General features: G+C 50.3%; 1 protein-coding gene and 1 long non-coding RNA gene across 3 annotated transcripts; one reads left to right on the top strand and one right to left on the bottom strand.

The window, feature by feature from the left end:
* Positions 1-348: 348 nt before the first annotated feature.
* On the bottom strand, positions 349-17,473 carry CBLC (Cbl proto-oncogene C). 2 transcript variants are annotated; one of them, XM_053604270.1, is made up of 12 exons: positions 15,815-17,473; positions 11,320-11,466; positions 11,019-11,175; positions 10,629-10,750; positions 9,129-9,266; positions 6,412-6,499; positions 5,628-5,759; positions 4,613-4,825; positions 4,229-4,324; positions 966-1,081; positions 762-839; positions 349-654 (listed from the first exon to the last, which is right to left on the bottom strand). In XM_053604270.1, the coding sequence occupies exons 1-11, from the start codon at positions 16,165-16,167 to the stop codon at positions 830-832; spliced, it is 1,572 nt and encodes a 523-aa protein (XP_053460245.1). In that variant the 5' UTR covers positions 16,168-17,473; the 3' UTR covers positions 349-654; positions 762-829. The 2 variants fall into 2 exon arrangements, with proteins under 2 accessions (XP_053460245.1, XP_053460246.1); XM_053604271.1 differs by having other exon boundaries at positions 4,613-4,774; positions 15,815-17,471.
* On the top strand, positions 6,272-11,504 carry LOC128595562 (uncharacterized). Its single transcript, XR_008382953.1, has 3 exons — positions 6,272-6,354; positions 10,883-11,073; positions 11,389-11,504. It is a non-coding gene; the product is annotated as an uncharacterized LOC128595562 (long non-coding RNA).
* Positions 17,474-22,014: the final 4,541 nt, after the last annotated feature.

The raw sequence follows: 22,014 nt of genomic DNA on the forward strand, positions 1-22,014 counted from the left end.
TGAGCTGTGTGATGCCATGGCACTCTACCGAGGGCCATAAAGTGAGACTCTGTCTCTACAAAAAAAAAAAGAATGGAAGTTACTATTACTCTGGGAGGATTCCAGAGGGGGTCCGAAGGGAGACAGAGGGGTGAGAGCAGGTTGTGGAGAACTGGTACATAACTCTCAAGGAAATGTGTGGTCTTTGTGGTTAGGGACTTAGAACTTCAATGTCTAGGTCTAGGTCCAGGAAATTTTTTGCTCTGATGGGGGAGGAGAGTTGGATGCCTGATTCTCTGAGAACTTGGGACTCTGGATGCCTAAGTCCTGAGGGCAGGACTCCAGGGACTGACAAGAGGATGCTGGGGCTCTGTTTTTATTTGAAGGTCTGAGGGAGGAGGAGCTGGGGGTCTAGACCTCTGGGTCTGAGGGAGGAAGAGCTGGGGCTGGACCCCTGGGTCTGAGGGAGCAAGAAGGGCTGGGGCCTGGACTCCTGGTCTGATCAGGTGGAGACCTAGCCTGGGGAACATCCCTTTCCCAGTGCCATGCTGTCCCCTGGTGGCTGGTGTGTTCTTCCTTCACAGACTGAAGGATAAGGCCGGTTTGGTACTTTATTTTCATTTGGCAAACCCTTTCCAGCCCCTGGGATTCCCTTTAGCAGCACATCTGGGTGCCCTGCAATGCAGAAAGAAAGGCACATAAGATTATATGATATCCAGGAGGAGTGGGCTAGAGCGGCTGGGCCTGGGGCAGGGAACCTGTGGAGAGGGGAGTGGACTCACCTGGCCTCCAGGCCTGGGGAGCCAGTGGGGAGGGGTGGCCCACAAGGCAGCTGGAAGAGGGTTTCCCTTTAGGAGGTCCTGCAATGGAGAGAGTGTTGGGGGCACTGTTGATTTCCTGGGACCCAGGGCTTCCCTCTGCATCCTTCCTTGCCACTTTCCCTTACACCAGAGTCTCAGACCACTCTATCGGTCCCCTTTACTCACTCCGTGGCCTCCTTCCTGGCTTGGGGACTGGAGGTGACATCCCACATGGCTGAGGCCTCAGTCCTAATTCTTGGCAAGGGAAGGGGTGCCCGAAGTCTGGGGAGGGCCGGAGGTTCCTGCAGGGGAGGAAATGAAGAACCGTCCCAGCTGAGTGGCAGCCTAGGGGCATCATTTCACAGGTCCAGACAGGCCTAACACTTGGTGGTGGTGGGGTACGTGACAGCTCTTGTCTATAATCCGTGCCTTTTTTACATCTCTCCTCTGCCTCGAGTAGGAAGAAGTTTTAGTAGTTTTGTCCACCCCCTGATCCATCCCACAGACATTTCTTGGGCATCCACATTATGTCAGGCACTGTTCTAGGTTCTGATGAGACAGCCACAAACAAGATGGAAAACTCTCTCCGTTATCCTGCTGCCTGTCTACTGAGCCAAAGGCTTACAGTGAGTAATCAGCTCATGAACAAAGTGTGATATCTCTGAGCTAGTGAGTTTTATGACCTTCAGAATGCAGGAGATGAGTGGGGGCTGCTGGGGAGGCCTCATGGGGAACAGAACAATTGATTGAGCAGATGCCTGAGTGCAAGAAGGATCCTGGCAGAGGTTCTGAGAAGGCGTAGTCTTGCTGGCTTGTTGGAAGAGCTGCATGGGTCTGCTGTCAGAGGACAGGAGGTGTAGGGCTGATGGGCGGGGGGAAGGGTCCAGTCCCTAGGTTTTGTGGGCTGGAGGCTTTGGCTTGAATTCTTAGGGCCCTGGGGTGCTAGTGGGGACTTCTGAGAGGCAAGAGTGGGGACCTGCTAGGGGAGGGGAACCTTAGAGAAACATGTGGCCTTCCTGGTTCTTAAGTGCAGCCTTTTGATGAATCCAAATTGCACATAAATAATCCTTTTATTCAAAAGGGTGCAGCAGAGAATAACAAAGCTTTTCTTGACTCCTTTGATGCTTAAAAAGAATAATCTTGAAATCAGAAGGCCCCAGGTTCCCCACCCCTGGATCTCACTGGTTTCATCAAAACCCGTGGGACTCTTGCCATGCTGGTCCTCATTTTCCACATGGACATATGGAGATCAGAGAGGTCCCTTTTCTGCTCAGTGGTGGTGCCACTCCCTACAGGTGGGTTTCTCAGATGGAGAACTGCTTGCACAGGGGGCATTCCCAGGGACACAGCATCATGTGCAAATCACCACCTTGGTGACCTATCATTAACATAGCCATGGGCATCCAGTGCCCACAGTAGCCCCTGGAGGTGGGGATGAAGGAATGGAGGCCCCCAGGGGAGGTGAGGATGGCTCTGGAGGCTACAGCCAGGGACCTGGTCCATCACACAAGAGCTGGGTGACCTTCAGTTCTCTCTGCCTCAGTGTTTCCCTCTGTATAATGGGATCATAACAGTACCTACCTCATCAGACTGTCATGAGAATTAAATGAATGTGTTCAAAAGCAGTGCCAGGCACATAGCAAAAGTTAGACACACATTAAATAATTCTCATTATGATAGCCACCTTGCTGGGAAGAAGCAAAGTCAGGGCTGTCTCTTCTGCAGTATGTTTCAAAGAACACAAGAATAGGAGTTGCCTAGAATTTGAATCAGGCACGGTTTGGGGGGCAGAGGAAAGGATATGCTAGGTGCGACCCTCCAGCCTGATGTGCCTTGGTCAGCTGTTGTGCTGGCTGTGCCACCCTTGTGTCCTCAGGGAGCCGGCTGAGTGCCTCCTAATGTTTCCATTCGCTTTTGGCTGAAGGTCGGGATCTGTTTTTAGCTTCCCTGGCTGGTCTCACCGCCACCCCCACTTCCTGCTGGCTCTCTTGTTTGCTGTGGTCGAATAATGTTCCCGGACTTCCTGAGAGCTGTTTGTTTGAAGACGGCTCAGTATTGATCGAAGCCAGTGTGTACCCAGCCTGAGATGCTAACAGAGAACTGCATCTCCCCAGCAGTCCAAAGTACCAGAAAACTCTGGGGTGGGGCGTGGCAGGGAGAATAAACCATGGCCTGGCTTCACTTGAAAAATAAGCAGATGCTAGGAGGCCGAGGCAGGTGGATTGCTTGAGCTCCGGAGTTCGGGACCGACCTGAGCAAGAGTTAGACTCCGTCTCTATTAAAAATAGAATAAACTAGCTGGGTGTTGTGGTGGGCACCTGTAGTCCCAGCTACTTGGGAGGCTGAAGCAAGAGGATTGCTTTAGACCAGTGGTTCTCAACCTTCCTAATGCTGAGGCCGTTTATTACAGTTCCTGGGGGTCGCGACCCATAGGTTGAGAACCACTACTCTAGACCAAGAGTCTGAGTATGATATCAAGGCACTCTAGCCAGGGTGACAGAGTGAAACTCAGTCTCAAAACAAAAACAAAAGCAGTTGGTCTTGGGCCTTTTTTTTTTTTTTTTCTTTTGAGACAGAGTCTCAAGCTGTTGCTCTGGATAGAGTGCCATGGTACCATAGCTCACAGCAACCTCAAACTCTTGGGCTCAAGCGATTCTCTTGCCTGAGCCTCCTAAGTAGCTGACACTACAGACACCTGCCACAATGCCCAGCTATTTTTAGTGAGGGGGTCTTGCTCTTGCTCAGGCTGGTCTCAAACCCATGAGTTCAGGCAATCCACCCACCTCGGCCTCCCAGAGTGCTAGGATCACAGGCATGAGCTACTGCACCCTGCCTCGTCTTGGGTCCTTAAAGACCCCAACAGTGGCTTCTGCTCTTTCAGGCTGTGTGGCGTTTAGCAGGGGCAGTTACCTCTCTGAGCTTTTTTCCCTCTGGAAAATGGACAGAGGAACATTTTCAATCTCATAGGGCTGTTGGATGGACTCAGTTCTGTGTATACACTGCATGCCTGTTTTTTTGAGCACCTACTATGTGTGTGTATGGGCCAAGCACCATTGTAGACTCTGGAGATATAACACAGCCCTGACCCTCACTAGGGTTGCAACCTACTGATGGTGACAGAAGCCAACAAAGCCATCAGCTCTTCCCAGTGACAAAAGGACTGTGCAAATGCAGCATGGCAAGATCCCACAGGGATGGTCAGGGAAGGCCAAAGGCCCCAAGGTCAGTCAAGTCTGGGATGCTGGAAGGAGAACAAGAAAGCCCTTGTGAGGGATGAGTAAGGAAGAAAACTAGAGCAGAGGTCATCCAGGCAGTGGGCACCTTGTAAATGGGTGCCAAGGACAAGTGCCTGGCCCATCTAAGTGCCTGGCCAGATAGAGGAATGGAGGACCCTACCCTGGTGTTGAGTAAGACCTGAGCCACCAACCTTAGACCTGTGTCTGACTTACCACCTTCAGCTGGCGTTCATTTCTGGGTCTCCTGGGGGGCAGATCTGGCCGAGGGGGCAGTGGAGGAGGGGGCAGTGGAGGAGCCGAGGGAATTGTCTGGAGGAGACAGAGGAAGGAGGAGGGGGTGAGCTGCCGTTTTCTTTTCATTTTACATGTCCTCCTGCCTGGGGTCCCCACATTCAAGTTCTGTTTTAGATTCAAGATATAACAGCAAATAACACAAAGTCCTAACCCTTGGGAGGGGTTCAACTGGAGAAAGCCACAGCCCCAGACCCTTGGGGAAGCAAAAGTTCAGGCCCCTAGGAACTGTGAATCTTGTCATCAGTCTTCTCCTCCAACAGGCCCTAGAAATTCTGATTCCAGCTCCTGCCTGGTCCTGCTCACCTGCCCTGGCTCCAACTCCTCGTCTTCCTTGTCACCAAAGAACCCTGCATCCTCAGCAGGGGCCGGGGCTTCTGCTGGCTTCCCTTGGAATTGGTAGATACTCACGGCTTCACGGCCCTTGATCTTGCAGCGGCAGAAGGGGCAGGTCTGGCTGTCTGAATGCTGGGGGGGAAGGGTCAGTGAAGCCCCCACTCTCCAGCATATCCTCTGGGCCTAGAAATACCTCCACCCCCAACAGAGTGATGTGGGGAGAGCAGACAGAGGGAGAGAAATGGAGGGAGAGAGGAGGAGTCACAGAGATGGGGGAGGGAGAGACCGTAGAGAGCCTGAGGCTGGGAGAGACCCACACAGGCCGTGAGCCCCCTGGAGCCCAGACAACAGCTCCTGGTTTGCTGGGACCTTTGTGGGCTCAGATTCTCACTGCAGCCCTTGGGAGGTTACTGTTATCAGCCCCCTTCTCCAGAGGGGGAAGATGAAGCAGAGAGAGGTGAAACCACTGGCTTGTGATCAGCCAGTGAGGGAAGGAAGGAGCCCTTTCCACTCATAATGTAGCCAGAGAGGAGACACAGAGGTAACACAGGCACAGACAGGCCCAGGGCTCCTGAGTGATCCTGAGCAGGTCTCTGCTCTCTGTTGGCCTCAGTTTCCCCATTTTTCTTTTTTTTTTTTGTAGAGACAGAGTCTCATTGTACCACCCTCGGGTAGAGTGCCGTGGCGTCACACGGCTCACAGCAACCTCTAACTCTTGGGCTTACGCGATTCTCTTGCCTCAGCCTCCCGAGCAGCTGGGACTACAGGCGCCCGCCACAACGCCCGGCTATTTTTTGGTTGCAGTTTGGCCGGGGCTGGGTTTGAACCCACCACCCTCGGCATATGGGGCCGGCGCCCTCCTCACTGAGCCACAGGCGCTGCCCAGTTTCCCCATTTTTCAAGGAAGCAGACGGGAGGTCCTCTTGGGGGTTTACTGTAGAGAGGAGCGGACCAGACAAGAAGCTGGGACAGGGTTCAGACCCACCTGCCAGGCAGCCAGGCAGTGGCTACAGAGCAGGTGGCCACACGGCTCTATGCGCACATCCTTGCTGCTCTCTGCGCAGATCTTACAGAGCTCAAACGTGGAGTCCATGGCCCAGTAGAGTTGCAGCTGCTCCTGGCAGGTGAGAAGATGAGGAAGACAGAAAGTGGGGGTATCAGCCACTGGGATACAATTCGTGCCATAGGAAGAAGGTCCCAAGCCTCTGCAGCAGCCCTGAAGCCTCTCCCAGGTTCAAGGCTAGTGTGTCCGTCTGCCTCTGACACGTCGTTGCTCCTTATTATAAGACTTGTTCTCTGGAGTTATCTACACTCAGGGTTGCAGATTTAGCAAATAAAAATACTGGATGCTGTTAAATTTGAACTTCAGATAAATGGTGAATAAAATGTTAAGTATAAGTATGTCCTAAATGTTGCACAGGATATGCTTCTACTAAAAAAAAAGTCTATTGTCTCTCTCTCTCCCCCTCAGGGGGTGGCTGTGAAGGTTAGAGTTGGCACAGGGGCTGTCACTGGCTAATGCTCAAGTACATTAGCTGTTCTGATGATCTCAGCACTTCATTTCCTTGTTTATTTCCCATGATAACCCCTGGGAAAGAGCAGGAGGAGCCATATTTTCCAGAGGATTAACTGAACCTCAGAGAAGCCAAGTACTTTACTCAAGGTCACACAGCCACCAAGCCAGCCCTCCAGCCCATGGTCTCTGAGCCAAGGTGAGGTGGGGCTGCCCGGGGCAGTGGGGGGGCCTGGGGTACAGGACTGGGTCTCACCTCAGATACGTGGATGCGCTGATGTGGTTCTACCTTGCAGAGCTCGGTCAGGTCTGGGTTGTGGTTCTTCCCATCTGGATAGAGGTAGCTGGGGGAAGGCGAGAGGGCATGATGGGTCGCCCTGTACATTTCACCCCCAGACAAACATGGACCCATTGCCATGGGGTCCCAAGGCTCCCTGGTATAAGAATCTGCTTCAAATCCATTACTGGCTTGGGAATATTTTCTCTCCCCTCTCCTCAAATTGGGATACTGCTTCCCCCCCAACCCCCCGCCCAAATCAGGTCACAGTTATGTCTCCTCAGACTTAGCCAGATTCAAAGGTGGGGGCATGCTAAACCCGTGTGACTCCAAGTCTGGAAACTAGAAACAAGGATCCGATTGAATGAGAACAAGGAAACTGATCAAAATCTCGGGGTTAGCCCTCTGAGAACCTCTCCCTTTATCTTCAGGCCCGAGCATAACAAACAGATTTTTAGGGTGACCAAATCCTAGGGCCTTAGAATATTAGGACTAGAAGGACCCTCTGAGGCCATCTGTAATTCTTCCTGCCTCTTTAGACAGTGACCTGAGGATCCATGAGAGAAAAGCGACTCCCCCAGGGCATGAAGCTGAGGTACAGAGACACATAGAACCAGGGCCAGAGACAGGATCTCAGCATTGGGCTCCAGGGTAGCTGAGAAGAAGGTTCTGAGGCTGAGCATAGGGGCTCACGCCCGTAATCATAGCTGTTTGGGAGGCTGAGGTGGGTGGATTGCCTGAGCTCAGGAGTTTTAAGACCAGTCTAAGCAAGAGTGAGACTCTAGCCCTATTACAAATACAAAAGTTAGCTGGTTATTGTGGTGGGTGCCTCTAGTCCCAGCTACTTGGGAGGCTGAGGTAAGAGGGTCACTTGAGTCCAAGAGTTTGAGGTTGCTGTGAGCTATAATACCACTAGACTCAATCCCAGGGTGACAGAGTGAGACTCAGTCTCAGACAAAAAACTAAATAGGCTTGTGGCCCATAGCTCAGTAGCTAGGGCGCTGGCCACATACACCAAGACTGGTGAGTTCGAACCCAGCCTGGGCCTGATAAACAATAATGACAACTTCGGGCGGCGCCTGTGGCTCAGTGGGTAGGTGCCGGCCCCAAATACCAAGGGTGGTGGGTTCAAACCCGGCCCTGGCCAACTGCAACAAAAAAATAGCCAGGCGTTGTGGTGGGCGCCTGTAGTCCCAGCTACTTGGGAGGCTGAAGCAAGAGAATTGCCTAAGCCCAGGAGTTGGAGGTTGCTGTGAGCTGTGTGATGCCAAGGCATTCTACTGAGGGCAACAAAGTGAGACTCTGTCTCTACAAACAAAAAACAAAAAACAAAACAACAACAACTACAACAAAAAAATAGCTGGGCGTTGTGGTGGGTGCCTGTAGTCCCAGCTACTTGGGAAGCTGAGGCAAGAGAATCTCTTAAGCCAGTGGTTCTCAACCTTCCTAATGCTGAGGCCCTTTAATACAGTTCCTCTGGGTCACGACTCACAAGTTGAGAACTGCTGTCTTAAGCCCAAGAGCTTGAGGTTGCTGTGAGCTGTGACGCAACAGCACTCTACTGAGGGTGACATAGTGAGACTCTGTCTCAAAAAAAAAAAAACACACAAAGAAACAAAACCAAAACAAACAAACAAACAAATCCAGGCTGGTCAGCTCAGTAGCTTTGTGATCTGGGCAAGTAGCTTTGCTCCTGTGTGCCTCAGTTTCCTCAGCTATCAAGTAGAAACATAATAATAGTGTGTGTCTATACCATATAGTAGTATTCATAGACTCCATATTTGCAAACTCTCTCACTGACTAAAATTTATTTGGAACCCCCAAATCAGTACTCCCAGTGGTTTTGCCATCACTCTCAGACTTGGACAAGTGGTGAAAAATTTGAGTTCTCAGCTTAGGTTGAGGTGACACTTGGGCTTCTTATTTACGCTTTCCTACCATAAACAAATGTCCTTTTTGCAGTCCATTCCCCCTGTTTTATGTTTATTGTCGATGTCACTGTTTTATTTATTTTTGAGACAGTCTCACTTTGTTGCCCTTAGTAGAGTGGTGTGCTATCACAGCTCACAGCAACATCCAACTCTTGGGCTCAAGTGATTTTCTTGTCTCAGCCTCCCGAGTAGCAGGGACTACAGGCGCCCGCCACAACGCTGAGCTATTTTTAGAGACGAGGTCTCACCCTGGCTCTGGCTGGTCTCGAACCTGAGAGCTCAAGCAACCCGCCCACCTCTGCCTCCCAGAGTGCACAGGCGTGAGCCACCGTGCCTGGCCGATGTCACTGTTTTAAATGGCACCCAAGAGCGGTACTGAGGTGCTCTCTTTATTTCTAAATAAGAGAAGGCTGTCCATGTGTATGTAGAAAATGTTAGATAAGCTTCATTCAGGTACAAATTTTAGTGTTGTTTCAATATTAACGAATCAACAATAAATATTAAAGTGCTTTTAAATAAAAACACACGTAAATGTTATCCCCAGAGCTTTCACGGGCCAGCATGGGAGCTTTCCGTGCGTGAACCCCAAAGAGGCACCCCTTCCTCTTGACTGCCACCTGCTGGTCTCTTGTAGTATTGCAACGACTAACGTCAGCTACGTGACTTGGGTATCCTCAAACGTGGGGCTTTGGGCAATGCTTAACAGACATTATCTTTTCAAGTAGATTTTACTGGTACCCTCCTCCCGTCAGGATGGGGACTCACAGGCCATCGTTTTGTCCTTCCAGGAGTGCCCGGTATAGGGGTCTGTTGAGAGGGATGGTCTGCAGGATGCTGCCATCTGAGCTCACGTAACCAATAGCCCACTGTCCCAGTCGAGTACAGCTGGGCCGGAAGATGTAGCTGGAGAGAGAGGGAGGTAGGATGGGGTCACGACTGTTTTTCTGAGAACTCCCAGTCCCTTACCCTGTTTGGAATCCAGTTGTCAAAGTCCTCATCCCCAGCTTCCCATCCTTTAAGCCAGATGTCCTCAAACTGCGGCCCATGGGCCACATGAAGCAGTGTGATTGTATTTGTTCCCGTTTTGTTTTTTACTTCAAAATAAGATATGTGCAGTGTGCATAGGAATTTGTTGATAGTTTTTTGTTTTAAACTATAGTCCAGCCATCCAACGGTCTGAGGGACAGTGAATTGGCCCCCTGTTTAAAAAGTTTGAGGATGCCTGCTTTAGGCAATGAGGTGCTAGATTCCCGTCTGCCACTACAGGGTACCTGTTTTCACTTGCTTGGCTCTTCTTATGATAACACCTGTTTCCATTTGGAGCGCTCCCCCTCCTTCAATAGGGTTTAAACAAGGCTGATCCTGGCTTGGTGAATCAGTGCATTTCAGGCTCCCTGACTACTGTGACTGGAGTCAGTTCTGGGACTTTCGTTGGAAGTGTCAGGACAAGGTATTCCACTTCTATAGAAGTTGCTAAGCTGGCAGGGTGCACAGCTGAGACTTCTAAAACCTACTTGCAGAGACCATGTCCAAGAATGAAGCTCACACAGAGGAAAGCAGAGATGGGGATGAACAAGAATTGACTCCTGACAATAGCATATGAGGACTTGGATCCAGCTATGCCTGAAACCCACATCCTGGTCTTTTCAACTATAGGCATTAACTTATTCCCGCCCGTACCTCTGTAAACCAGTTTGAAGTATAACTGGAAGAGTGCTAATATGCATATACCCACCTTCCTCCAGGTTCTGCACTCAGTCCTGCAGAAACTCACAAACCGGACCCCCCATTCCCTTAACTTCTTGGTGTTCTAGCTCATCTCCTCAATTCTTAGCACTTTGGAGTAACTCAATGGCTCAAAAATTCTGGCTTGAAATAATCTCAGGATTCACATGTCACGTTTCCCAGTCTCCTATGCTAAGAGGTGGAGGAGGGGGGGGGGTCAGGCTCAAAAAAATTTAACAGTGCAGCATGGTGCTCTGACCTATCAGAAATGGACCGTGCCCTGGGGAGAGTCTTTGGGCCCCCGGACAGAACAGGTATCGTCCCTTTAGCTGGTGGATTGAGGGAAGGTCCAGGAGGTCTTGGGAGAAGAGGTAGGATAGCAGGGGCACTCAGTGTCCTCCCTCTGAGTTTCTGATTCTCTGGGGTCCCAGGTTCCTCAGATTTTATTCTCCGAGGGTTGTCTGGGCTTTCCCACATACCAGCCTAGGATCTAGGCCCTTGAGATCCTACAACCCCACCATTCTGAGGCCTGGACCTCACCTGCCGGGCTTGTCCTTACAGGCCTGCAGGCGCGCTTGGACCTCATCATATGTGAGGAAGGCCATGTAGCCTGGGTGGTTGACCGCCAGGAGCTGCCAGTTCTTGAGGAGTGTTGGCCATGGCTGGGGTGGAACAGGGCTTGGGTCAGGGAGGGACCAATGAAGCACCCACATTCCTAGTGCCTCCCAGGGTCTAAGAATCCAGCCACATCATTTATACCCATGGTGGGCCTAAGGAATATCTCTTTTTCACAGGAGACCCTGATCCTTCCCTCCCCTGGACTCAGGGGTCCAGGACCCCCAGCCCTTCCTCTCTCAGATCCAGGAATCCAGGCCACCCCCCTTCCTTAGGATCCAAGAGTCCAGGTCCCCAGTCTCAGCCTTCTCTGACCTGGAAGAGCCTGGTGAAGATGTCAAACTCAAAGATGGACACGTGACCACTGCAGGTGAGGTCAATTGTAGAGCGCAAGGCCAGGGCTGTGGGACCTGGTTCAACTGGGTGGCAGGTGCAAAGGAGTGACTCAAATTCGGCCCAGGGTAGCATGCACCTGGGCAGGGTGGAATGGAGGAGATGAGCTGAGGCCTCCTAGAGTGGAATACCCCTCCTAGGATGGCCTGGACTCCTGGGTCCCTGGGAAGGAGCAGGATGGGGCTCCCAGAGCCAAGGAGCCTGGGGGCAAGTGCTCACTCACCGGGCTCCACAGTGCTCCCTCCAGAAGGTGTGGGCTGGGGCCTTGGTGACCTGGTACATGTGTCCACAGTACTTTCCCTCGGGGAAGAGCGCACACAGCTCTGAATGCATGTGACTGAAGATGAGGGCCAGCTTGGCCAGCTGTCGCCTGTGAGGATGGGCAAGAACCCAGGCTGGACCTTGGAGCTTCCATTGACACATCCTTTCCCCCTGAGAGGAATACTCCAGGGATAAGGCCTCCAGACTCTCCCTAACATATCAGTGCAGGTAAGAGTCGACTCCAAGATTGCCTGTCTTGGTCTGAGGACCCCCTTCCCTTCTTTTCCTCATCTGTGAAGGAAGTGTGGATGCTGCCCAATGTCCACCCAACCATGCCCAGCCCCTGCCTGAAGGTTGGCATAGCTGGGGACCGTGGGGGCAACTGCATGCAGCTCACATTCCCAACATTCCTCTCAGGTTTTAGCATCACCAGGGGGTGTGAGGATGGGCCCCTGTCTCTTTTCCTGCCCACTGCCTCCCTGAGTCACTGATGAGGATGTGGGGGCAGTAAGGGCAGCTCTGACCCCATCAGCTGTGCGGTTTTTTTTACAAATCCTTTTTTGCCCCCCCGAGCCTCAGTTTCAACTATAAAATGTGTCTAAGTATAGCCCCTGCATCAGGGGGAGCTTTGAGGATTCTTTTCTTTTTTTCCTTTTCTTTCCTTCCCCTTCCCTTCCCTTCCTTTCCCTTCCTTCCTTCTTTCTTTCTTGTTTATTTTTTTAGAGACAGAATCTCACTTTGTCACCCTTGGCTGTGGCGTTACAGCTCACAGCAACCTCCAGCTCTTGGGCTTAGGTGATTCTCTTGTCTCAGCCTCCTGAGTAGCTGGGACTACAGGCGCCCGCCACAACACCCGGCTATTTTTTTGTTGCATTTGGCCAGGGCCGGGTTCGAACCCACCACCCTCAGTATATGGGGCCGGTGCCCCACTCACCAAGCCACAGGTGCTGCCCTTTTTCTTTCTTTCTTTCTTTTTTGTTTGAGACAGAGTCTCATTCTGTTGCCCTGGCTAGAGGGCTGTGGTGTCATAGCTCACAGCAACTTCAAACTCTTGGGTTTGAGCCATCCTCTTGCCTCAGCCTCCTGAGTAGCTGCGATTACAAGTGCTTGCCACAATGCCTGGCTAGCTTTTTTATTAGTAGAGATGGTGGTCTTGCTCTTGCTCAGGCTGCTCTCCAATTCCTGAGCTCAAGAGATCTACCTCTCTGCCTCGGCCTCCTAGAGTGCTAGGATTACAGGCATGAGCCACCTAGCTGTGAAGATTCTTACACGTCTTCCAAGCACATAAAATGCTTAGCACACTGGGCAGAGGGTTGGCACTCAGTGCATATTAATTTCATTACTGTTTTTATTTTATTAATACTGTCCTTGAGCACTTTGGGAGGCCAAGGTAGGTGGATTGCTTGAGCTCGAGAGTTTGAGACCAGTCTGAGAATGAGAGACCCTGTCTCTACTAAATATAGAAAAATTAGCTGGGCATGGTGGCAGGTGCCTATAGTCGTCCCAGCTACTCAGGAGACTGAGGCAGGAAGATAGCTTGAGTCCATGAGTTTGAGGTTGTGGTGAACTATGATGATGCCACTGCACTCTAGCCAGGCCAACAGAGTGAGACTTTTGTCTCCATAAAACCAAAACTAGCTGGGCTTGGTGGCTCATGCCTGTAATCCTAATACTTGGGAGCCTGAGACGGGTGGATTGCCTGAGCTCACAGGTTTGAGAGCAGTCTGAGACAGAGGGAAACTTTTTTTTTCTTTTTTTTGCAGTTTTTGGTTGGGGCTGGTTTTGAACCCGCCACCTCTGGCATATAGGGCCGACGCCCTACTCTTTTGAGCCACAGGTGCCGCCCAGAGGGAGACTTTGTCTCTAAAAATAGCTGGGCATTGTGGTAGGTGCCTGTAGTCCCAGCTACTTGGGAGGCTGAGGCAAGAGAATCGTTTGAGCCCAAGAGTTTGAGGTTGCTATGAGTGATGATGCCATGGCACTCTACCAAGGGCAACAAAGTGAACCTCTGTTTCAAAATAATAATAACATTTTCTTGGCTTGGTGTGGTTACTGTGAGCTGTGATTCTATGGCACTCTACCTAGGGAGACATAGTGAAATTCTGTCTCCAAAAAAAAAAAAATAATAATAATAAAATAAAATAACATTTTCTTTTCTTTTCTTTTTTTTTTTTAGAGACAGAGTCTCACTTTATTGGCCTTGGTAGAGTGCCGTGGCATCACAGCTCATAGCAACCTCCAGTTCCTGGGCTTAGGCAATTCTCTTGCTTCAGCCTCCTGAGTAGCTGGGACCACAGGTGCCAGGCACAACGCCCGGCTGTTTTTTTTTTTGAGACAGAGTCTCACTTTATTGGCCTTGGAAGAGTGCTGTAGTGTCACAGCTCACAGCAACCTCCAACTTCTGGGCTTAGGCGACTCTCTTGCCTCAACCTCCCGAGTAGCTGAGACCACAGGCACCCGCCACAATGCCTGGCTACTTTTTTGTTGTGGTTTGGCCAGGGCCGGCTTGAAACTGCCACCCTCAGTATATGGGGCTGGCGCCCTACTCACTGAGCCACAGGCGCTGCCCAAAATAACATTTTCTTTTTGTAAAACTTTTTTTTCTGTAGAGATAGGATTTTTCTGTGCTGTCCAGGCTGATCTCAAATTCCTGGCCTCAAGCAATCCTCACACCTCAGCTTCCCAATGTGCTGGGATTACAGGCATAAGCTACCATACTAAGCCATAACATTTTCTTGGTGTGTGTGTATGTATTGGAAATGGAGTCTTGCTCTGTAGCCTGAGCTAGAGAGCAGTGGAGTGCATCATAGCTCACTGCAACCTCAAACTCCTGACCTCAAAGGATCCTCCAGATTCAGCCTCCTGAAGTATAGGAGTATAGGTGTGAGCCACTGTGCCTAGCTCATGACATTTATTTTTTAACTCATCTGTATCGAGGGCGACAAAATGAGACTCGGTCTCAAAAAACAAAATAAAAAATAAAAATAGAAAAACTAGCTGGGCGTTGTGGCGGGCACCTGTAGTCCCAGCTACTCGGGAGGCTGAGGCAAGAGGATTGCTCGAGCTCACATCATCATGCTGTGAGCTATGAGACCATGACACTCTAGCCAGGGTGACAGAGTGAGCCTCTGTCTCAAAAAACCCCAGAAAACAAAAACAAAAAACAACTCATTTCACCTGGTTTTTAAAACATCTTTTTGTCATATGTCTATTAGAAAATTAAAAACTATATTCATTGCTTGCATTACATTTTAATGAAGAGTGCTTGGCTATGTCTAGAACCTTCTTCAAGTAGTTTCCAGGCCTCTTGTGACACTAAGCACCAAGCACATCCACTAGATACTCACTAAAGCCCTAGACTTCCTACTTTTGAGACCCCACTAGAACAGTGACTCTCAGTAGAGTTATAGCACCCTTCTAAAGAGCTTCTAGAAGTTTGCTTGACATAGTGATTAGAGTGAGGATATTAGATTGTGAGGACAATTCCTCTCCAGCAAGATCTTTCCTCATCCTACTTGACTTCTAAATGTCCCAGCAGGTATCTGTGAATCAGAGTAGAAAATTCATTGATAGTTTATCTTATCCTCCAACCCATAAGCATTTTTTGCACATTTTAAATTTATACTGAATTTTGCAGAAATCTTGCTCTTCTGTATATCAAGAGAAGACTATTTGATTCTGCCTCCTGGTGGTTCTACTTACAGGTATACCTGTCTGATTACTCAATTCTGCCTCCCAGAATAATTATACCTTGGCATTTTCATTCAAAATGTAGATAATATATTATGAAAAACATTCCTTTTATCACTCTCCTATAATTTGGACATTATAGTTATTAAAAAATATGGATAAGTAGGTTGTTAAACCTATGCACGTCATTTCAGGATGAATTAAGGCGATTCCCCAAAATATTTACTATAAAGGAGGGGTGTAGGGCTTGTCAGGGCAGAGAACCACTGATCAATCTTGTTCTGGGCTTTGCTCCAAACCTCGTCTGCCCTGTGGCTCAGTGGCCCCCTCTTCAAAGTCCAGGACAGAGGGACAGAGTACAGGTAAGTCCCAAGTCTTGTGTCAGCTGTTTCCCAGGAACTAAAGACCAAATGTGTAGCCCAGGCAGGGACCATGATGGGGCCTAATGATCGGTTTCTCCAGGTGTATCCAACCACCCCTTCTCATATAGGAAGCCCCTGGAGTCCCCATGTTCTGGGAGAGTGAGACAATGGGAACTGTAACCCGCTGCTGGGTGATTAAGAAGGGGAGATGTGTGGCTGAGGGCCTGGGTGCCCAAGGAAGGAAAAAGCTGGGCGGCTCAGTTTTCTAGGTTCCCTTAGGGGAAGAGAGGCTGCAGCTGGAGACCCCTGGGTCTGAGGGAGGAGGGGCTGGGACCTGGAGCCATGAGAGAATGACCCGGAGTTTACTCATGAGAACTTTGTTCTGTGGCGAGGGCTCCCACTCACCGGAGTCTGGAACCCTCCCGAAAGAGCTCGTCGTTGGCACCCTTCCGGCCCCGGGGTGGCAACAGAGCCGCCACCTGCCGGCTCTTGGCTTCCAGGTTGGCGAGATAGACTACAAGAAAGTCGCCAGATCCCCCGGGTCCCTCGGGGTCGCCTCTGTCGCCCGTCCGCCGGGTGTGGGCCACCTCTCGCAGTAGCTGCGCTGTGCGGGGCAGTAGGTCCCGCAGCGACGGGGGACTCATGGCCAGCCTGGGGTCCCCGCATTGCTCTTGCAGGCGCTGCAGCAGCCTTACCGCCCGCCCCAGGGCGCGGGGCTCTTCCCACTGTCGCCCCTGCCGGGCCGCGGCTGCAGCCATGGGTCCCTCAGGTGTCTTGGGGGAGACGGATACCGCTGAGTAAGGCGCGTAGAGGCCTCGGGAGGAAGGAGGGACGGGCTCTGGAGAACCCGGGCGGGGACTACAGGTATCTACGTTTCCTAAAGGGGCGGGGTTGGGGGATCTCGCACCTGAGACCTCTGGAGGTGGGGCTTTGGTCAGATTCCTAAAAAAAGAGGTGGTTTTTGTGAGTGGGGATAGGAGGGGACCTGATGGAGTGGGAATTGTAGATAGGATGTCTAGGTCCCTTCAAGGAGGAACAGAGGGGTGGGCGAGTCCTGGGAATTGTGTTGGGAAGTGGGAGGAGAAGAGCTCGGAATTTGCATATCCTGACCTACAGGAGGTGGGACTTGGCATTCGGCACTCCTGAGTCAGGGCTGAAGGTTTTTGGTGGTGGCCTGGGATAGCTTTCTAGGAGGAAAAGGTCAGGAAGGTAGCGCAATCGATCTGTCGCTGAGATTGAAGGCACACAACGACCAGAGCCCCTAGGGTCCCCTAGGAATAGGGGTTAATAGATGGGTGTCTGAAGGAGCAGGGATTTAGCAGCAGGATTCTTGGGACCCCGTGGTTGGGGACCTGAGGGATATCAGGCTAGAATTTAAAACCCCTGAGTCCCGACGCGGCGAGGTGGGAAGATGATGTTCAAGCATGCGGGGGGCAAGGCGTGGCTAGTCCGAGTAGGGCGAGGGCGAGTGATTTTCACCCCAACCGGTTGTACCTGTTGTAGAGTATTAATCAGCCCAGCCCCGCTGAGCGCTGAGCAGCCACCAGGGCGCTGTGGGCCCGGCGATGCCTCTTCCCCAAGACATCCCGGCCCAGCCTCAGGAGACAGGGTCTCGCTCTTGCTCAGGTTAGAGTTCGGTGGCAAGAGCCTAGCTCACTGCATCCTCAAACTCCTGGGCTCAGATCCTCCTTCCTCAATCTCCCGAGTAGCTGGGACTACAGGCACCCACCACCATGCCTGCCTGGTTTTTCTGTTTTTAGTAGAGACAGGGTCTCGCTTTGTGCAGGCTGCTTTCGAACTCCTGAGCTTAAGCGATCCTCCAGTTTTGGCGTCCCAGAGTGCTGCTAGGATCAAGCCAAGTTTTGATCGCGAAAACGAACATATCTAGGGAATTTCCAATCAGAACTTAATAGTGATAGGTGATATTTACAGAACACTCGCTTTCTGTCAGGCCCTTGTGTGTCCCACCTTGCAAACCTTTGCTCACTGAGTTCTTTTAGTTCGTTTGTTTTTGTTTTTGGCCCTGGGCCGGGTTTGAACCCGCCACCTCCGGTATATGGGGCCGGCACCCTACTCCTTTGAGCCACAGGCGCCGCCCATTCACTGAATTCTTAAAAACCAGGGAGGCGCCTGTGGCTCAATGGGTAGGGCACCGGCCCCATATACTGAGGGTGGTGGGTTCAAACCCAGCCCTGGCCAAACTGCAACGAAAATATAGCCAGGCTTTGTGGCAGGCACCTGTAGTCCCAGCTGCTCAGGAGGCTGAGGCAAGAGAATCACTTAAGGCCAGGAGTTTGAGGTTGCTGTGAGCTGTGATACTACAGCACCCTACTGAGGGCGACAAAATGAACTCTGTCTCAAAAAAAAAAAAGGCGGTACCTGTGGCTCAAAGGAGTAGGACACCAGCCCCATATGCTGGAGGTGGCAGGTTCGAGCCCAGCCCCGGCCAGAAACTGCCAAAAAAAAGAGAAAAAAACAAACAAAAAAAACCCACCTTGGAAATGAGAGTGGAGTGAACTTAGAAGAGACCTGAACATAACGCTGCACCCCGTGTCCCTCTAATACAGTATTCCCCCACTCAGGGCTGAACAGGGACCTCCCCCGACCCAATTCTCTAGGCCCCGGTGAGATCAGAAATCAGAGCCCCATCGCTAGGCACAAATAGGCTGCCCTTTCCAGGCCACACCCTGTGGGGTCTAACAAGGTCATGAACAAAACAGCCTGAAATGTTTTTGGTGGTTCCACCTAGAGTAGAGAGCACACCTCCTAATCCCTTTCTTGAGATAAAAACTGTGGAGACCCAATAACCTTGCCCTACTTGAGGGACGACATTCATTTATTTGTTAATATACTCATTCATTAACTTTGAAAATGTGCTTTTCCACTTACCAAGTCCTGGCCAAAATGTTATTCTCCAGACAATATATACCCCTAGACAAAGGACCCAGGGGAGAGTCGTCAGACTTAGGTCTTACCCTTTACGAGAAGCTCTGGTGTTTTTTTTTTTTGAAACAGAGTCTCACTATATTCCTCTCAGTAGGTGCTGTAGTGTCACAGCTCACAGCAACCTCAAACTCTTGAGCTGAAATGATTCTCTTGCCTCAGCCTCCCAAGTAGCTGGGACTACAGGCACCTGCCACAACGCAGGGCTATTTTTTTTGCAGTTGTCATTGTTGTTTAGCTTGCCCAGGTCGGGTTTGAACCCACCAACCTTGGTGTATGTGGCTGGCGCCATAACAACTGTGCTATGAGCGGTGAGCCGCTCTAGTGCTTTTTACTCCTATATTCCTTTCTAATAAAATCCTATCTTACCACTGATCTGTGGTCTGGGGGTTCATTCCTCCAGACCAAGGACCTACTGAAGAGAGAAATTCTGGTAACACATCCTTACACCCCAGCCCCATCATGTAGAACCCGAGAATTTTTTTTTTCTTTTTAAAGTGGGAGGCTCTGGGCTCGGCACCTGTGGCTCAAGCGGCTAAGGCACCAGCCACATACACCTGAGCTGGCGGCTTCAAATCCAGCCCGGGCCTGCCAAACAAAAATGACGGCTGCAACCAAAAAATAGTCGGGTGTCGTGGCAGGCTCCTGTAGTCCCAGCTACTTGGGAGGCGGAGGCAGGATACTCACTTGAGCCCAGGAATTGGAGGTTGCTGTGAGTTATGATGCCACAGCACTCTACCCAGGGTGACAGCTTGAGGCTCTGTCTCGAAAAAAAAAAAAAAGTGGGAGGCTCTGGTATGGTGGCTCACGCATGTAATCCCAGCACTCTCTGAGATTGAGGCGGGTGGATTGCCTGAGCTCACAGGTTCAAGATCAGTCTGAGCAAGAGCAAGACACTGTCTGTAAAAATAGCCGAGCGTTGTGGTAGACGCCTGTAGTCCCAGCTACTTGGTAGGCTGAGACAAGAGAATTACTTGAATCCAAGTGCTTGAGGTTGCTGTGAGTTACAACACTACAGCACTCTACCAAGGGTGACAAAGTGAGACTCTGTCTCAAAAAGAAAAGGCAGCACCTGTGGCCCAGTGGGTAGTGTGCCGGCCCCATATACTGAGGGTGGTGCATTTGAACACAGCCCCGGCCAAACTGCAACAAAAAACCAGCTGAGTATACTGGCAGGTGCCTGTAGTCCCAGCTACTTGGGAGGCTGAGCCAAGAGAAACGCCTAAGCCCAGGAGTTGGAGGTTGCTGTGAGCTTTGTGACGCCACGGCACTCTACTAAAGGTGGTAAAGACTCTGTCTCTACCAAAAAAAAAAAAAAAAAAAAAAGAAAGTGACCCCAATCCCTGGTTGTGTGCTAACAAGGTCAGTGTGCTAACCCCTGAGCTATAGGGCCCAGCCTAAGCCCAAGCATTTTTTTTTTTGAGACAGAGTCTCGCTATGTCACCCTTGGTAGAGTGCCATAGTGTCACAGCTCACAGCAACCTCAAACTCTTGGGCTTAAATGATTCTCTTGCCTCAGCCTCCCAAGTAGCTGGGACAACAGGCATCTACCACAATGCCTGGCTACTTTCTTGTTGCAGTTGTCATTGTTGTTTAGCTGGCCCAGGCTGGGTTTGAACCTGCCAGCCTCAGTGCATGTGGCTAGCGCCGTAACCACTGTGCTACAGGCACCGAGCCAGGAAATTAATTTTTAAATTAGAATGTTCTTAATTGTTTATGAGTCAGGGGTTCTGCTGATTATCGTTTAAGATAAGGGATAACATGGTCTTCACTTTGATGTATAGAACTGTAATGTTAGAAATGGAAGAACAGAACAGTCTTGGAAAGGCTACTCTCACTGTTCTCCAGAATCCAGGCCTTCTGACAAAGTTTGGTGGACTTATCCCCATCTCTGTGTATTGGCTGACAGTAACAGGCAGCCAGACCCTCTTTATCTGCTAACAAATCTTTGCCACCAGGATGTTGCAGTCTGCCTCCTAGCCCCTTGCCTTCTGCCTCATTTTCCACTGCCCCCAAACAGGATGAAACCTCTGGCAAAAGTTCAAATTTTGACTATGCCAAGTTGGTAAGTAGCTGGTCTTCGTGTAAAAGGACAAGCTACATTAGAAGGCAATTTGGCAGTATCCATCAACCCTTTGGTTGGACAAATAGACAGGGCAGGTCCATGGTCAGCTAAGTCCTTCAGAGCTGTGGCTCGTAAACATTTTTGTTCACTCACAGATGGACATGAATTCAGGTACAGACATTTGTTTTCTTTTCTTTTTTTTTTTTATTTTTTTAGACAGAGTCTCACTTTCTTGCCCTAGAAGCTGTGGCATCATAGGTCACAGCAACCTCAAACTCTTGGGCTCATGAGATCCTCTGGCCTCACACTCCCAAGTAGCTGGGACTATAGGCGCTGGCAACAATGCCTGGCTTTATTTATTTATTTATTTATTTATTCATTTTTAGAGACAGAGTCTCACTTTATCTCACTTTTTAGCGTCACAGCTCACAGCAACCTCCAACTCCTGGGCTTGGGCAATTCTCTTGACTCAGTCTCCTGAGTAGCTGAGACTACAGGCACTGGCCACAATGCCTGGCTATTTTTTTTTTTGTTGCAGTTTGGCCAGGGCATGGTTTGAACCCTCCTCCCTCAGTATATGGGGCTGGCATCCTACCCACTGAGGCACAGGTGCTGCCCTATTTATTTATTTATTTTGCAGTTTTTGGCCAGGGCTGGGTTTGAACCCGCCACCTCTGGTATATGGAGCCAGCACCCTACTCCTTTGAGCTACAAGTGCCACCCATATTTATTTATTTTTTTGAGACGGAGTCTCACTTTGTCACCTTTGATAGAGTTCTGTGGCATCATGGCTCACAGCAACCTCAAACTCTTTGTGTTCAAGCAATCCTCTTGCCTCAGCCTCCCAAGTAGGTGGGATTACAGGCACCTGCCACAATGCCCAGCTATATATATATATATATATATATATATATATTCTTTTTTTTTTTTTTTGCAGTTTTTGGCCGGAGCTGGGTTTGAACCCACCACCTCCGGCATATGGGGCCGGCACCCTACTCCTTTTAGCCAGAGGTGCCGCTTGCCCAGCTATTTTTTTAGAGATGGGGTTTCGCTCTTGCTCAGGCTGTTCTTGTACTTGTGAGTTCAGGCAATCCACCTGCCTCGGCCTCCGAAGTGCTGGGATTACAGGCATGAGCCACCACACCTGGCACCTGGCTATTTGTAGAGATAGGGTCTTGGTTTTGCTCAGGCTAGTCTAGGACTCCTGAGCTCAAGCAATCTACCTGCCTCGAATTACGGCTGTGATCCTTTATGCCTGGCTTATTTCAGGTGTAGACATTTGAAACAGAAGTTTCACAGGATAGCCCGGACTATGTGTATGCACTCTAATATCTTCTATTCTCGTCAATTCTATTTAATTAAAGGAAAAACTACATTTGCAACCCACTAAATTGATTTTACAACCCACTAATGGATTTTCTTCGGCAGTTTGAAAAATACTGCTCTAAGAAACTCCAAGAGACCTTTTCAAAGATATTAATTACAATCTTGTCGGAAGTGGGGCAAAGTGGGAACTAGGTGAGTGTCTGTCACCAGGAAAAGGGATGAACAAATTGTGGTATACTTTCACAATGGACTCCCTCAAAGCAGTTAGAAT

The sequence above is a fragment of the Nycticebus coucang genome, chromosome 10, assembly GCF_027406575.1.
Source record: "Nycticebus coucang isolate mNycCou1 chromosome 10, mNycCou1.pri, whole genome shotgun sequence".
Classification (NCBI taxonomy): Eukaryota; Metazoa; Chordata; class Mammalia; order Primates; family Lorisidae; genus Nycticebus; species Nycticebus coucang.

Excerpts from the sequence above, each read along its gene's own strand:
- CBLC (XM_053604270.1), bottom strand. The coding sequence starts at position 16,167 with ATGGCTGCAGCCGCGGCCCGGCAGGGGCGACAGTGGGAAGAGCCCCGC. Across the intron at positions 11,176-11,319 it reads AGGGAGCACTGTGGAGCCCG|GTGCATGCTACCCTGGGCCG; the intron begins GTGAGTGAGCAC and ends CACCCTGCCCAG. Across the intron at positions 10,751-11,018 it reads TCTTCACCAGGCTCTTCCAG|CCATGGCCAACACTCCTCAA; the intron begins GTCAGAGAAGGC and ends GTTCCACCCCAG.